Genomic DNA, 13644 nt, shown 5'->3' on the forward strand with positions numbered 1-13644 from the left:
GAGGAGCTGCCCCTTTATTCCTTCTAAAACACAGGTTTAACACCACCACCTATAGCCGGGCACCTGCCAATCTGGTATAACCTGCGTTTTACCATGGCCTTAAACTTAGTTTCTTAAAAATAAACTGTCTGAATAGACTTAGCAAATGGAAAAACTCAGGTTTTGTATTAGAAAAACAAGCACTGCAAAACAGCTAGGTTGGGGGAGCAGGATAAAACCTACTATATTAAAAGTAAGAGCCTGACTTAAACACACGCTGTTCCACTCACCGAGGTTTTCACTGAAACCACTCGGGATTTCTCACATATCTCAAAAAAAACCGTCACTCTCTCCCGCTGGATGGCAGTGGCAGCTCGCAGAGACGCCTGCGCCAAGCAGAAAAGCGGTAGAGAGCAGAATAAAGCACCACCAGACAGCTGCTGTGCTTTTTTGCTCTGTTAAAGCCCATTTCTGTCAAGATCTGGCCGAGCAGCGCAGCAACCGCAGCCTCCCACTCCTCATACTGTCCCGCCTGAGGAGCGCTAATGGCGGCCGCGGCCCCTCGCACCCCGCCGACCAATCACCGCTCCGCAGCGGTGCCACGTGACCTCCGCCTCGGTAGCGATGGCGCCGGGGCCACTTACTTCCGCCTCGGCAGTAATGGCGGCTGCTTGCTCTTCCGCTTCGCCCGCGCTCCTCCCCGCCGTCACGTGGCCGGCGCGGGGGCAGCACCCGGAAGTAGCGGCCGGCGGCGGGTGCCCCCGCTTGGGCGCGCCGGGGGAGGAGGAGAGCGGCGGTCCGGCGTCCCGGTGAGGGGGGTAGGCGGGGGGACGCCGCTGCGGAGACAGGCCTGCCCCTCTCCTCGGGGCCCTGGAGCGGGGAGGGGGCCCTGAGGGGCCGGGTGGGCCCTGAGGAGACCGGGGAGGGGGGAGCACTGAGGGGACGAGTGGGCCGTGAGGAGACCGGAGAGGGGGGAGCACTGATGGCCCAGGTGGGTCCTGAGGAGACTGGGGAGGGGGAAGCACTGAGGGGCCGGGTGGGCTCTGAGAAGAGCGAGGGGGTGTGGCCCTGAAGAGTCTGGGGGGGTCCTCTCAGGCCCTGGGACAGCATTACCGCTGGACGAGGCTCTCCCTGAGGGGTCGGGGGTCCATGAGGAGACGTCAGGATGGGGGAGGACGCGTATCACGGCCCCTGAGGGGCCCCGGGCCGTGCGGTGTCTGGCTTGGGACTCAGCCCCGCAGGGAGCCCAAAGCTCAGCCCACCCCTGCGCTGGGTGTTCATCTCCCCGGGGCGGCTCTCGGGGGAAGGGGCTGCCGCAGCCTGTGCTGCTGAGAGGAGAGCCTGGGCTGGGAGTGCTGAGCGGGGTTTTGCCCGCTGCTCCCCACAAAGCTCGGGGAGTCGGCTGCAGTCAGGGAGGAGGGATGGAGGAGGGGCTGGGGTCGTGGGCAGCCTGGTGGGAACACCACTGGTGGAGAGGGGAAGGTGCCCAGTTATCCCAACTCTTTTCCCTTATTGCCTCTGTTTGATGTTCATAAAGCACCCGTAGCCCTGGAATTTCCTCTGCATCTCCTGGTGTTTGCCCATAGTCGGCTTTTGGTGAGAGTGTTGCTGATTCAGGTCTCTTGGCCCATGGGAGTGGGCGCTGCGTGGCCAGCGCAGCAGGAGAGCGGTTGCGCGGTGGCCCCGGCTCACACAGACAAGGCGCAAGGAAGAAGAACTCATCTAATCTGCTCTGGCAGGGCTTCCTCTCTAGTGGGAGGAACAAAACCCTTCTAAATCAATAACAAGTGGAAAGTGTTACTAATGTAGTGGGAATAACTCACAAGAAGAATATTATCAAGTGCTCTGAACACATCCCTAGGTGATTCTTCCTTTAGGGGAATTAGTTTTAAGAGGTTAGAGTCCTTCATGTTGTTTGGTTTTCCTGAAAATGAAACGTGGGTCTTTAGAGGCTCGGTCATAAACAGAATCAGGTTCTTTGTGATTTGAGTTACCTTGGGTGGCTGGTTCCCTGTTTCGTGTTCATGGTTCAGCTTTTCTGTGGCTGGAAGAGCATGTAGTTGTTGACACAAATGTTTGTGCGTGCAAATTTAATGCCTCACTTCTGTGCCAAGGGGGAAAAAAAAATTCAGTAATAGGGCATTGACTTCAGAAAAAAACATCTATAATCAAAGAAAAAACATTTACTATTGCTTTAAAAAAGGAGCAATCCTTAGGCGTAGGGCTCGCAGATGCACCTTAATAGGTACAGGAAAGGAGCTGGTAGAAACCAGCCTGAGTCCTGGTGACCAGCAATTTCCGTCGCAGATTTGCAGGTGAACTGGGAAGCTCAAAATCTAGGCTGCAGATGGACTCTTAACCTGCTCTGGTGTGAGCCGAGGGACGCTGACAGAAGAAAGTTCATCTGCATCCATGCCTGTTCCTTACCTAGTCTAATGATAGACAGTTTCCTGCTCCCAAGTGATCTGCCAGCCCGCAAATTAGCTTAACGGCGCTGAAAGACTCAGGTGACAGAAAAAGAGAGGTGATCACAGCGGGAAGAGCTTGCTGACCCGTTATGGCAACCAGAATTATTAGCAGAAAGTCTCCCTCTCCTGCGCCTTTCTATTTGCGCAGTGCCTAGCGTAGCGAGGCCCTGAGCATGACTTGTGTTTCTTGGCCCCGCTGTAATGTAATACACAAAGAGAACGTGTTGTTTTAAGGCATTTGCTGTAATTTTTTATTTCTGCTGTAACTGTGGCTTACTGAATAGCTTTTTGATGACCAGTTAATGCGTGGTTATAGAAAGGAATTTGTAGACTAAACTGCTGTTTCCTTTCTCTAGTGACCAGCTGTCCCCCTTGATCCAGTAATGCCTTTTTGTGCCTGCTCTGCCTCACAGGCTGGTGGAATAGATGTTTTTTACCTCTGTAAATTTACCTGCTGCCGGACGATGACAAAGAGCAGAATAGTTGATGCTGGCCCCAAAACAAAGCCATGCAAAATTGAAACAATGGCCACACAGCTGAGTGCTACCTCTAACACCCTCCTTAGACACGAGAGGTGTATCGCCTGCTCTGTGGAAGATGTGTGTTGTCTTGCAATTTAGAAAGTACTTCCCCTTTTAAAGTTCATGTTTTCTGTACTTGGAAAATGGCAAATGAAGACTGAAAGATGAGGAAATTGTACATAACTGTTAATCCAGCTGTAACCCAATCAGGTAGTTAAATCTGCATGCCAGCAGCTTTCCTGCAGGGAGAAACGAATTGGAGGGACTCGCAGAACACACCAAGGTCTTATTTTATGAAGAATTAAGAAACAAAACCTATTGATTTATACTTGGCAACTGTTAAGTAACAAGAGTAAAAGTTGCTTTGTTTCATTATGCTCGGTGCTGTGTGTGAATGCATGAAAATAATCTCCTGAGGCAGTTGGCTTTCAGGGTAAAGCTATTGAGCCTGCAAGCTTCCAAACTGTTTGATACCATCTGTTGTAGAACTGGAAGCTAATGGGCTCTCTCTGCTTTAAAAAAAAAAGTTAAATCTACAAGTTACCCAAGTGTTTATTACAAATGAGTGGAGTATTGTAAGACGTGGTCATTATCTCTGCTAGGGCATTCTGACTTGAGAGTGAATTAGCGGTGTTTCTGTGTGGACCCAACTCTGAATCGATTTGTTCTGTATTAATGGGTGTGCTTCAGAGATGTCTTTGTTGGTGACTCCTGACAAGGGGCAGCTTCTGTGTGGGTAGAACTGAAACTTCAGAGCTCTTCTGTAAATGAAGCCTCAGATCAGGTGGTGTTCCTGATGCGCTTTGGGATTCCTTTGGGTCAGTTATGCTGAGATGGGAGAACGTGGTGTGAATACTTAGGCAGTAGTTTGGTGAAATAATGTAAGTCTATTGTCTGAACTGCAGAGTGAATTGTATGAATACTTATTAGATTTAAACTTGGAGTGCTTTATAAATTAAAAACAAACTGAAAGCGTGCTTTAGCTTTTTAAGCCGCTTAAAGCCTGCAACGCAGTTGTCTACAGCTTGTTACGCGGGAATGCTGTTGCAAAAGCATCATCATTTTGTAACAAGGCTGGTACAGTAAGGCAGTCAGGTGATTGTCTCTTGGGAGAATAATTAAATGGTTTGTGATGAAAACTGAGGATAAGTAAACTTGGCGCAAGTCAGGGGTAGTACAATCAACTGATAAGAGCAAACTGGCCCTGCAAATGCTTTATGTACACAGAGCAGCTTTTGCGTGCTGCCTGCGGTAAAGCTCTTGTATTGATTTCTGACTTTGTCTCTCTCTTTCAGGCTGACCTAAACTGAATTTTTTCTAAACATCATGGGAGAGATTAAAGTCTCTCCTGACTATAACTGGTTCAGAAGCACAGTTCCTCTTAAAAAGGTATGTACGGCTGTGATTGACTTGTGGGTGAGATGTCTCCTCTTGCTTTGCAGTGGGGGAGACTAAGCTGTTCGGTTAATGCAGAACGGTTGTGGCTGTGCTAGTGACCTGGCTGATCTCCTGAAGGGTTGTCCCATATGTCATATGGGTGCATGAAAGCACGCTCTCAATTTTCACGTGCTTCTTAGAGGTCACTTCCACACACGATGGTGGGGAGCAGAGGCTCGCGGTTGTGAGCTACAGCAGCAGTACCTGATATCCTGATGCCAGCCATGCCTGAGGAGGAGACTTGGAGAAAATAGCTTGTGCTGGGGACCACATGTGTGGCCTCTCACGGAGCTGCCTGCGTGTGCTGCACCAGGGCAGGGTGACTGACCCGGCTGCCACGCGGCTGTGCTGCCAGAGCCACCTCTGCCATTCCTACCCTTCATCCTCAGGCTGAAGCAGAGCACCTGAAGGCAACTTCTCAGCAGTTGGGCTGCACGCAATGTTCCTGAGAGTGGAAAGATGCCTTAACCACAGTGGAAAAAAACAAACGGTTTCTTCCGCTGTGTGTCCTTTAGATGTCTTCTGCTTAATCAAACTGTCCAACCACTTTCTCCTCTTGCTTGGATTTCTCCACTTCCTTTCACTGAACCACACAAGAGTGTTTGAGGTGTGCAGTGCTCCAACTTCTCTCTACATCCTGAGTGGCAGAGGGCATGGAGTACAGTACTAGAATGCAGCTCCTGATCTGGGCACTCTCTTGCATGTGGCTGTGCAGATGAGGCTTGCTGAGGCTGTGGTTACAGACTAACCTGCGGCAGCAGCCCGGACTCCTGCCAGAGTGAAGGACAGTCTTGCCTTTACACCCCAGCCTGCTGCTCCCACAACATGGTCACTCACGTAACCATACAAGCTGAGCAGAGTCAGTGACCTGTCTTGCTTGGGGGTGTTTTATGGTTTGTTTTTGTGCTGGCTTCCACCTGGTTCAGTTCCCTGTTGTGGATGGCTCTGCGGGCTGCAGGAACACGGGGATGGTGCTGGCAGCAGAGGTGAGAGGAGCAGTACCTCTTAGCACAGTAAGTTGATTGCCATTGGGCCGCTTGAAAGGGACTGTGTCCCCAAACCTAAGGAACAAGACTTAAATGTGCCTAGCGTTATTTCCACTGAGTGGCGTGTAGCTTTCTTTAAGAAATTACCATTGTGGAAGGGCTGTAGGATTTCCCATTCAGGGTTTCTCGTTCATTTTTGCCAGTTTGTGTCTTCTGTAAATAAGAAAGATCCATTGCTGTTGATTATGCATGCGTTGTCTAGGCTCTGGCTGTCCAGCTTCTCTCTGTTTCTGGCCAGTACCGGATCTGCTGGGTCTATTTGTGCCATTGCCTCCAGGCAATGCCTCAGCAAAGCCAGGAGGCAGCATTTCAGCAGAAGGACATGTGGGTGCTCTGAGGCGCTGCGTTATGGGACGCAGTGCGGTAAATGAAAGGAGATGGAGGTTGTGGTTACAACAGAACGCGTTGGTGCTGCCGTGGGGACTGTGTGACGCTGCAGCTCGCTGCCAGGGGCCACTGCCTTCAGCTGCTGCTGACTACTCAGGATTTCAGAAATGGGGATGTGTAAACTGAAGCTGCTGTTGACCTGGTGACCTTCAGACTGGGGAATCCCTTGAGTGATTCAGCCTACTCAAAAGTAAAGTGATGCGACAGTGATAATTGTGGGGTATGAAGAAGGTAGAAATAAACAAACTAATCCTGCTTTCTGGAGAGAGGAGAAAAGAAAGGCACAATTTGAAGATGTATTTAATCTCTGAAGCAGTCTTTAGGAATACATTTGCTTGCGTTATCCCCCCAAAAGTATAGGCAAAGCATGTGCAGTACAGAGAAGGAATGACCAACCATCGCTACTGCTGTCAGATCGACCGAAGGAAGCGGAGCCGGAGCGGTTTGTTTGAAAACAGGCTGAGATAACAGGAGCAGGAAATGCACGGCTTCATCGCCCTTCCTACTCTTGGCAGATATAGGAAGTACAGCACAGAAAATAACATTTTTAAACTAAGCCTTTAGCTTTGCCTGTCAGCCTCTGTTTGCATACGCTGCGTGGTGTCTTAAATAAGTCCTTCCTAAAAGTCTTCAGCAGAGGACACCCTGGCTCTGCTCAACTCAAGGGGGAAGTTCTGTCCTTTGTTTCAATGCGGTGCAGATTTTACCCTCTCTGTAAACCGTAGGCGATCTTGCTTGATCCACCAGAACAGCAAAAAGGCTGGTGACGTACCAAATCAGCAGTTAACCACGCTGATGTCCGCTTACACAGCGCTTAGCCTTGTTTTGGAGCTGGAGTTAAACTATCCGGCGTGTGGCTAGAAATCAAATAGAACAATTGTCTAAACCCAGTGATTCCTTGTTGGGCTCAAGGAAAGAAACGTTCTCTCTCTCAGCCTCAGTTCCCTTGACATGAGCTAACTTTGGTTTTATGATTTCACCTCTGGAAATGTTCCTAGAGGAAAAGTTTGTAGTAGTCACTGACACCTACCCTGAACTGATCTGAAGTTACCGATGGAGTAACAGCTCCAAAACAGTGAGGCCGCAGCTCGAGTTGTCTGCAAAGGATTGTTGTTGCAGGGGTTGGGAGGACTTTTGTGCAAGGTTTATTTTAAAATGGTTTCAGTGGTCTGGAAGCTCTGGTATGCAATCCTTCTTTTTTTTTTTTTTTTCTTTTCTTTTTTTATAAAGACTTTACAAAACAACAGCATCATGTGATTTCTCACACGATCTCAGAGCCTGAAATACTGGCTTTATTACAGACAGATTTTTTTTAGTCAAGCAAATCTGATTTGTGATACCCTGTTCTCTGACTCGCTGAGAAGCTTAACTGCGGTGATGGAAAAGCGAGTTGTGCTTGCATATTGCTATTCAAAAAGCTATAAAATCTTGACAGAGAGGAGATGAATTCCCGCTGTGTGACGCAGGCTTTCCCCAGAGGTTTGTGTTTATTGGTCTGCTACGAGCCGCACACTTTTGCTGGGCTGTGGAGGGTTGAAAGAGCATCCTAAATATACACAACAGTTTGCTGGTAGAGCAGGCCTGCAAAAACAAGTCAGGCTCCCGCATTGCTAGAAGAGAAGACCTTTACCTAATTCCTGTACCTTCAGAGATACTAATTGTGCTAGGACTTCTAGCTTCTGTCCCAAGTTGGGCGCTGTATGAGGAGCTGCTCGTTAAGCAGCTCACACGTGGATAATCTCCATCAGCCAACCGTGTGTCCCAGGCACTCCAGATGCTCCCGAGATGCTGCCAGATGATGGAAGCGTTTTTCTTTCCAGGTCAGCTTTGTAGTGCTGCTTTGGGAGTTGTGTGTGTCTGTGTTTCTGGCAGCAGGCTATAACTGTTTGAGATCAATAATTTGTGGTGTTAGCTGCTTAATTCAGTAGGCTTGCATGTGTCCGGCCCTGTAACCTCTTTTTGTCCAGGGAATGCAGATGTCGATGGTTGTTTATAAAGCTGCCCCAGGGGGCAGTGCTTTTTCCAGCCTACAGCTGTTGTTCTCAGTACCTAGAACTGACCTCCTGGGTCTCTCCCCCGGGCCATGGCACGGTGGCTCCTTTCCCAAGCATATTTTTCTGCGTGTGGAATATTGCATAAATCTGATCCTTTGGGGCACAGTCTTGCTGTCCCCGTGATTTATTTCTGTATGAATTTTCAGATCCAGATGAACTGTCGTTCTGACTAAGGCACTCGGAGTTGAAATCCAGAGCAAAGCATTGCAAACTTCGGTTAACAGCATTTCCTCAGAAAGGAAGAGAGATTATTTTTTTCTGGGTGTAATTTCTGAAGTGCAGTCCCTCACTGTAAAACCAGCACTTCTGTTTCCAGCAATATTCACACAAACATTGTAATTCCAGTTAGTGAACAGCCTTTGAGAAGAAAGCTATTGCAAAGAGGAGTACAAGATGGTGTTGTTCAAAGGGGTCTTGAATATTATATTGACTAGATGACAGAAATTTTGTAGAAGCAATCCTGGAAGCTGGCTGAAGAACCTCATTTGTCTTGTGTGTTTTTTCTCCCCCCCGTGCCTCTCTTTTTTTCCAGATAATAGTAGACGATGATGACAGTAAAGTCTGGTCACTGTATGATGCGGGACCTAGGAGCATTCGGTGCCCGCTCATATTTCTCCCTCCTGTAAGTGGAACTGCAGATGTGTTTTTCCAGCAAATTTTGGCACTGACTGGATGGGGCTACAGAGTTATCGCTGTGAGTATTCTCAGTCCTGTGTCCGAATTAGTGTATTTGTGCTTGTTGCTCTCATCAGAGGTTGGACAATGAAGATGAACGTCTTAGTGTTGACTAAGGAGAATCCCAAAAAAACCTGATTTTAAGTTGTATTCCAGAGTATGCAGCCTGCAGATCCAGGCTGAAATCTGCTGTACGTTTATGGCACTGTTTACCCACAGCCTTGTGCGTACACGTTATTAACTTCTCGGTCTGTTTGCTCCCTTGTGTGCCCTGGACACCTCCAGCTGGATCTTTGTTAGCCGTGAGGCAAGTGTATGGGTTAGTTCAGGGTTTCTGTGGTTGCCTTAGGGATGGTGGATAACTGGGTTCTTAGCCTGCCTAGCTGCAAATTCAAAGTCGCTCCTTAAAATCCCAACAGCATGCTGTTTTCTGTCTTTTCAGTTCCTGAGCTGAACTGAAACAATTTATTTGTACAATGTTTCTGCCAAACCCTATGGCTTCAGGAGTACTGCTGTATCTCTAGCAGCAGTTAATATTTTCTGTACCTGCCAACTTTATGTGCTATGAAATCGCTGAAAAATCATTCCAGCCTCTCCTCCCATTGATTACAGATGAAGCAATGCTGCACTTTCCCCAACAAACTTGCTCTGCCGTGCTTTCAGTTGTGTATTTTTGTGCAAGCGAAGGGGAGGTGCTCGCACCCTCTGCCTGCAGGGACCTTGCTCAGGAGCTGCAGCCTCATGGTACAGGAGAGGCAGGTTGTGGTCTTGAAACCTTTAAAGTGAGAATTGGTGTGACTTTCAAGCGCTCAGCTGCCAGGTACTGGTCAAAGACCAGCTTTTTCTAACTTCTTATTATTTTAGTTGCAGTACCCGGTGTACTGGGATCACCTTGAGTTCTGTGATGGATTCAGAAAACTGTTAGACCACCTTCAGCTGGACAAAGTGAGTGCTCCGAGACGGGGAAATGGCTGTGTAGTTGCAATAAAAACCCAATGTTTGAAAGAGTCTCAGTTAAGAGCAAGTGTATAAAATACGACACAAAAATGTAGCCTATAAATAAAGAGGCTGCGTTGCGATTTTACTGTTAAAACAAGTTCATTTTTGAAGGACGAATACCCTTGAAAATTGTCATACTTGGTCTAAGTTCAACCTTATTAAATTGTATTGGTTAACTAGCTTTTCATGAGATCCCGTGGAAGTCATCCTCCCTAACTCATGTAGTACGGAGTACCCCAATAAAGTTGGCTTGGAATAGCTATTGAAGACAAAGTGAAACGTTTGGGGTTTTTTCTTAAGCTTGATGAGCACACAGAAATTTGAACTGTGACCTGGAAGCACTTCCTTTTTTCAGTATTTATCACGTTCGTGTCACACATAAAACCAGAAGCTGAACGGAAGAGTTTGATTCTTCTAAGAACGGGTTACGAGGACAGGGTGCAGCTTCCATGACCTATTTTTGTAACAAAACGTTGTGCTTAGAGGTCACTTCTTTCACAAGTGTAACATGATCTGTTTGGTTGTTTGCTTTTCTTGAATTAGGTTCACCTTTTTGGAGCCTCTCTGGGAGGCTTCCTGGCTCAAAAATTTGCTGAATACACACACAAATCCCCGAGAGTTCAGTCTCTGATCCTGTGTAATTCCTTTAGCGACACGTCTATCTTCAACCAGACATGGACAGCAAACAGGTAAGGAAGACTGAGACAAGCGATCAGACCCGTGGCATTGATTTTTTTTGTAATGAAATGTGATGCTGATGTGGTTGGACACGTGTCTAACCCGACTGCAGCCTGGGTGAGGGAGGTGTGGGATGGAATACTTGTGACTTTTAAAGCCACGCCACGAGGAAAATGGAAATTTTCACAATTGGGAGCGTGGAATTTGACAGACGAGTCATCCTGTGATCCTCTGTGGTCAGATTTAAGAACTCGGCCTGTTTTCTATCAAAACCATTTAGAGTGGGGAAAAGTGTTATTCACCGTGTTTAAAATACGCTCTTGCGATGTAAGACTAACAGCTTCCCGGAGCATTTCAGGCACCTCGCTGCCGGGTTTTCCATTTCTCTGCTCTTAAAACTGCTTCAGAATTTCATTTGAAGTTAAAGTGCAAAGTCCGTGTGAGGAAAGGGAGCGCTTACAACAAAGCATCTTAATGTTGGAGTCCTGGCTGCTTGAAGATTGTCGCATTTTTTTCTATTTTAGCTTTTGGCTGATGCCTGCTTTTATGCTGAAAAAAATTGTCCTTGGGAACTTTGCATCTGGTCCTCTAGATCCTGAAATGGCGGATGGGATTGATTTCATGGTGGACAGGGTAGGTAGCTGTGTGCGCCGATGGCTGCGATGTGAATCTCTCTAGAAGGTTTACTCATTAAGAGACTGCAGTATTTCTGCTGCTTTCTTCATTTACTTCCCCGGAAGGGAGGAGTAAGGAGCGGATCCTGAGCGGGTGGTGGCTGTCACAGCCCTGGCAATTTAACCGATGCTGTGACCCTCTGCCTCACAGCTCTGTTTGTGAGATGAGAAGAGAAGCAGTGAAGAACCTGAGGGAGAAGAGGAGAAAGTGCTGGGACATGTCCCTAGACCATGCTCTGGAGGCAGGAGCAACTAATGCACCATGTTTTAAGCATTTGTCTCGTGCAGAGAGATACTAAATTGGAACTATAATCTTCATCTGAAGCGCAGTCATGTTCCTTTTAAAACTATCTTCTCTTTGGCTGTATTGTTAATATTGCATTAACTTCCTTCACTGAAATGTGGTGTTAATCACTGTTTCTCTCTACTGAAAGCTGGAGAGTCTGGGCCAGAGCGAGCTCGCTTCAAGATTAACCCTCAACTGCCAGAACTCCTATGTAGAACCTCATAAAATTCGAGACATCCCTGTAACCATCATGGATGTAAGTTAATCTCAACGTAATCCTTTTATTTAAACACTGTTTCCTCCCCTTGGCGGGTGGGGTCTGGCTATTCTGTTAACAACTTCATAAATATTTGCAGCATCTAACTTTACAATTAGATAAGCTGCCTACTGACTGGGCAACACCGTGATTCTTCTGTGTTACATTATTAATCGGGTATTCTGTGCAGTGACCCAGCCATGCGTTTACATATCACAGCATTAGCTTTCTAGCTGTTGATGCCTGATGTCTTTGCTTGTTTTCCATTTCATTAACGCTGTTCCACAGAGGAGCTGAGAATTGCTTCTAGGAGCAGCATCTATCCAGTCTGATTTAATGAGCAAAATCAGATTAGATTCAGAACTAACCGCTATGACTTGTTACATAGGTGTTTGACCAAAGCGCGCTTTCGACTGAAGCAAAAGAAGAAATGTATAAGCTTTATCCTAATGCCAGAAGAGCTCATCTCAAAACAGGAGGCAACTTCCCCTATCTCTGCAGGAGTGCTGAGGTCAACCTCTATATTCAGGTGAGTCTCTGCATTCAAACCCAATCTAGGAATGCCTTTAGCCAGAAGAGCAGGAGGAAACTCCTTTCCTGGGCTCGCTCTTGTTTCTTAACCCGCCTGAGCTCCTGGCTGCCAGATTGCCATAGAGCAGGGCAGGGCTGGGAGCAGCCATGGTCATGGAGGGCTTTGGGGGCTTGGCTGTTTCCCATTTTCTCTGTCCTCTCTCTGAGCTCTTGTACTCCAGAGCTGTGATCTCATCCTCACAAAAATTACTTGTAAGGAATGTTTCCGGTTTACCCAAACCTGATGCTTCTACACCTGTTTCAGTGTTATTTTTTGTGTCCAACAGATCCATTTGCTGCAGTTCCACGGTACCCGGTACGCAGCCATCGATCCCTCCATGGTCAGCGCAGAAGAGCTGGAAGTCCAGAAGATCAGTCTTCACACCAGCAACGAGCAGGACGAGCAGTAGGTTTTGGAGTGCTGGTGACAATGAGGAATCAGTTTGGTGGTCTTCCTGTGTACAATCAACTGTTCCCACTCTGCCTTTTTCCTTGCGTTAGCCGATGATCACTGTGTGATTCCAACAGGATCAACAGTCGGTGAACGACCCACGGACAGAAACCTCCAGCAGTATAATGGGATAGAGCTGTAAACCTCCAGCAGTATAATGGGATAGAGCTGTAAACCTCCAGCAGTATAATGGGATAGAGCTGTTTAATTTTTAGTCTTTGAATTCAAGGAAGCATCTTTCAAGACAACAGTTTTAAAAACAAAGACGTTTTTGCTACCAAAGTCTTCACTATCATGTTCTTAAGCAGAACAGTATTTCTTTTTATATTTTTCACTGGGCTGTATATATTGCCACACGCAGATTGTGTACTTATAAGCTGACATATATTTTTGTTGAATATTTGGTTTAAAAGATGTTTAAGTGCCAACGTTGCCATCACTTATTTGCTTCATATGTTGTGTTTAAGTTAGCTTCTATTTGAAATAAAGCGTTTGAATTTTTAACTTTCTTGCTGTTAAAATGGTTTTCAATAAAACTTCAATTTCAGTAAGCGTTGCTCGTTCTGACTACACGAGAAGAGCAGCGTGGCTCACCGCAGTCCTGGCTGGCCTCCACAGAAACCTTTAGAAATTAAGAAAATCAGCACCTTCTGCTTGAATTCACCTCAGGCTTTAATTATAAGGTTGCACCGCTTTAGCTCTAAGTTAGAATTATGTATGTAGTATTTTTTTTAAACAAACGAGTAAGACATAACTAGTAAGTTTTAGCGTAAAATCTGGATTTATTGAAATACAGGCATTATTTTTCTCTTGAAACACAGTAAAAAATAAATACTGAGTATTACGTGACAAATTGGTCTTTAAGAAAATTGTATGTCCTTGTCAGAGGCTGTGTAGATAACCAATAACCAGCCTTATCTTATACTTTTCAAGCTGTAGCCTAGGGATTAAAGAAGTTGCCTCTTTGATTTGTAAACAGTACATGTAGGTTAATGTACACTTATAAACAATAGTGTGAAGAGTCAAAACATTAAAGATCACAACCCTTAAAGTTCCAAAAGGCCCAAGTGGCAGCCTTTGACTCTTCCTCTGAAATTCCCACCCTCACAGGGAAGTTATGAACGCATCTAAGACACAAGTGATAGACACTTCCCCACCCCCCC

The 13644-nt window shown here is 46.7% G+C and overlaps 1 protein-coding gene across 2 annotated transcripts; it reads left to right on the forward strand.

Moving 5' to 3' along the window:
• The first annotated feature begins 647 nt into the window (after positions 1-647).
• On the forward strand, positions 648-12985 carry SPG21 (SPG21 abhydrolase domain containing, maspardin). 2 transcript variants are annotated; one of them, XM_054214759.1, is made up of 9 exons: positions 648-788; positions 4264-4357; positions 8425-8586; positions 9432-9512; positions 10110-10255; positions 10769-10877; positions 11353-11460; positions 11849-11989; positions 12318-12985. In XM_054214759.1, exons 2-9 carry the CDS (start codon positions 4295-4297, stop codon positions 12438-12440), a joined length of 933 nt encoding a protein of 310 aa, XP_054070734.1. In that variant the 5' UTR covers positions 648-788; positions 4264-4294; the 3' UTR covers positions 12441-12985. The 2 variants fall into 2 exon arrangements, with proteins under 2 accessions (XP_054070734.1, XP_054070736.1); XM_054214761.1 differs by lacking the exon at positions 648-788 and adding an exon at positions 952-970.
• Positions 12986-13644: the final 659 nt, after the last annotated feature.

The sequence above is a fragment of the Rissa tridactyla genome, chromosome 9 (genome assembly GCF_028500815.1).
Source record: "Rissa tridactyla isolate bRisTri1 chromosome 9, bRisTri1.patW.cur.20221130, whole genome shotgun sequence".
NCBI lineage: Eukaryota > Metazoa > Chordata > Aves > Charadriiformes > Laridae > Rissa > Rissa tridactyla.

What these genes read in the sequence shown, in the direction of transcription:
- SPG21 (XM_054214759.1), top strand. Translation starts at nt 4,295, where the DNA reads ATGGGAGAGATTAAAGTCTCTCCTGACTATAACTGGTTCAGAAGCACA. An exon ending in CAGACATGGACAGCAAACAG is followed by an intron (nt 10,256 to 10,768) that starts GTAAGGAAGACT and finishes TTTCTATTTTAG; the next exon opens with CTTTTGGCTGATGCCTGCTT. An exon ending in AGGTCAACCTCTATATTCAG is followed by an intron (nt 11,990 to 12,317) that starts GTGAGTCTCTGC and finishes TGTGTCCAACAG; the next exon opens with ATCCATTTGCTGCAGTTCCA.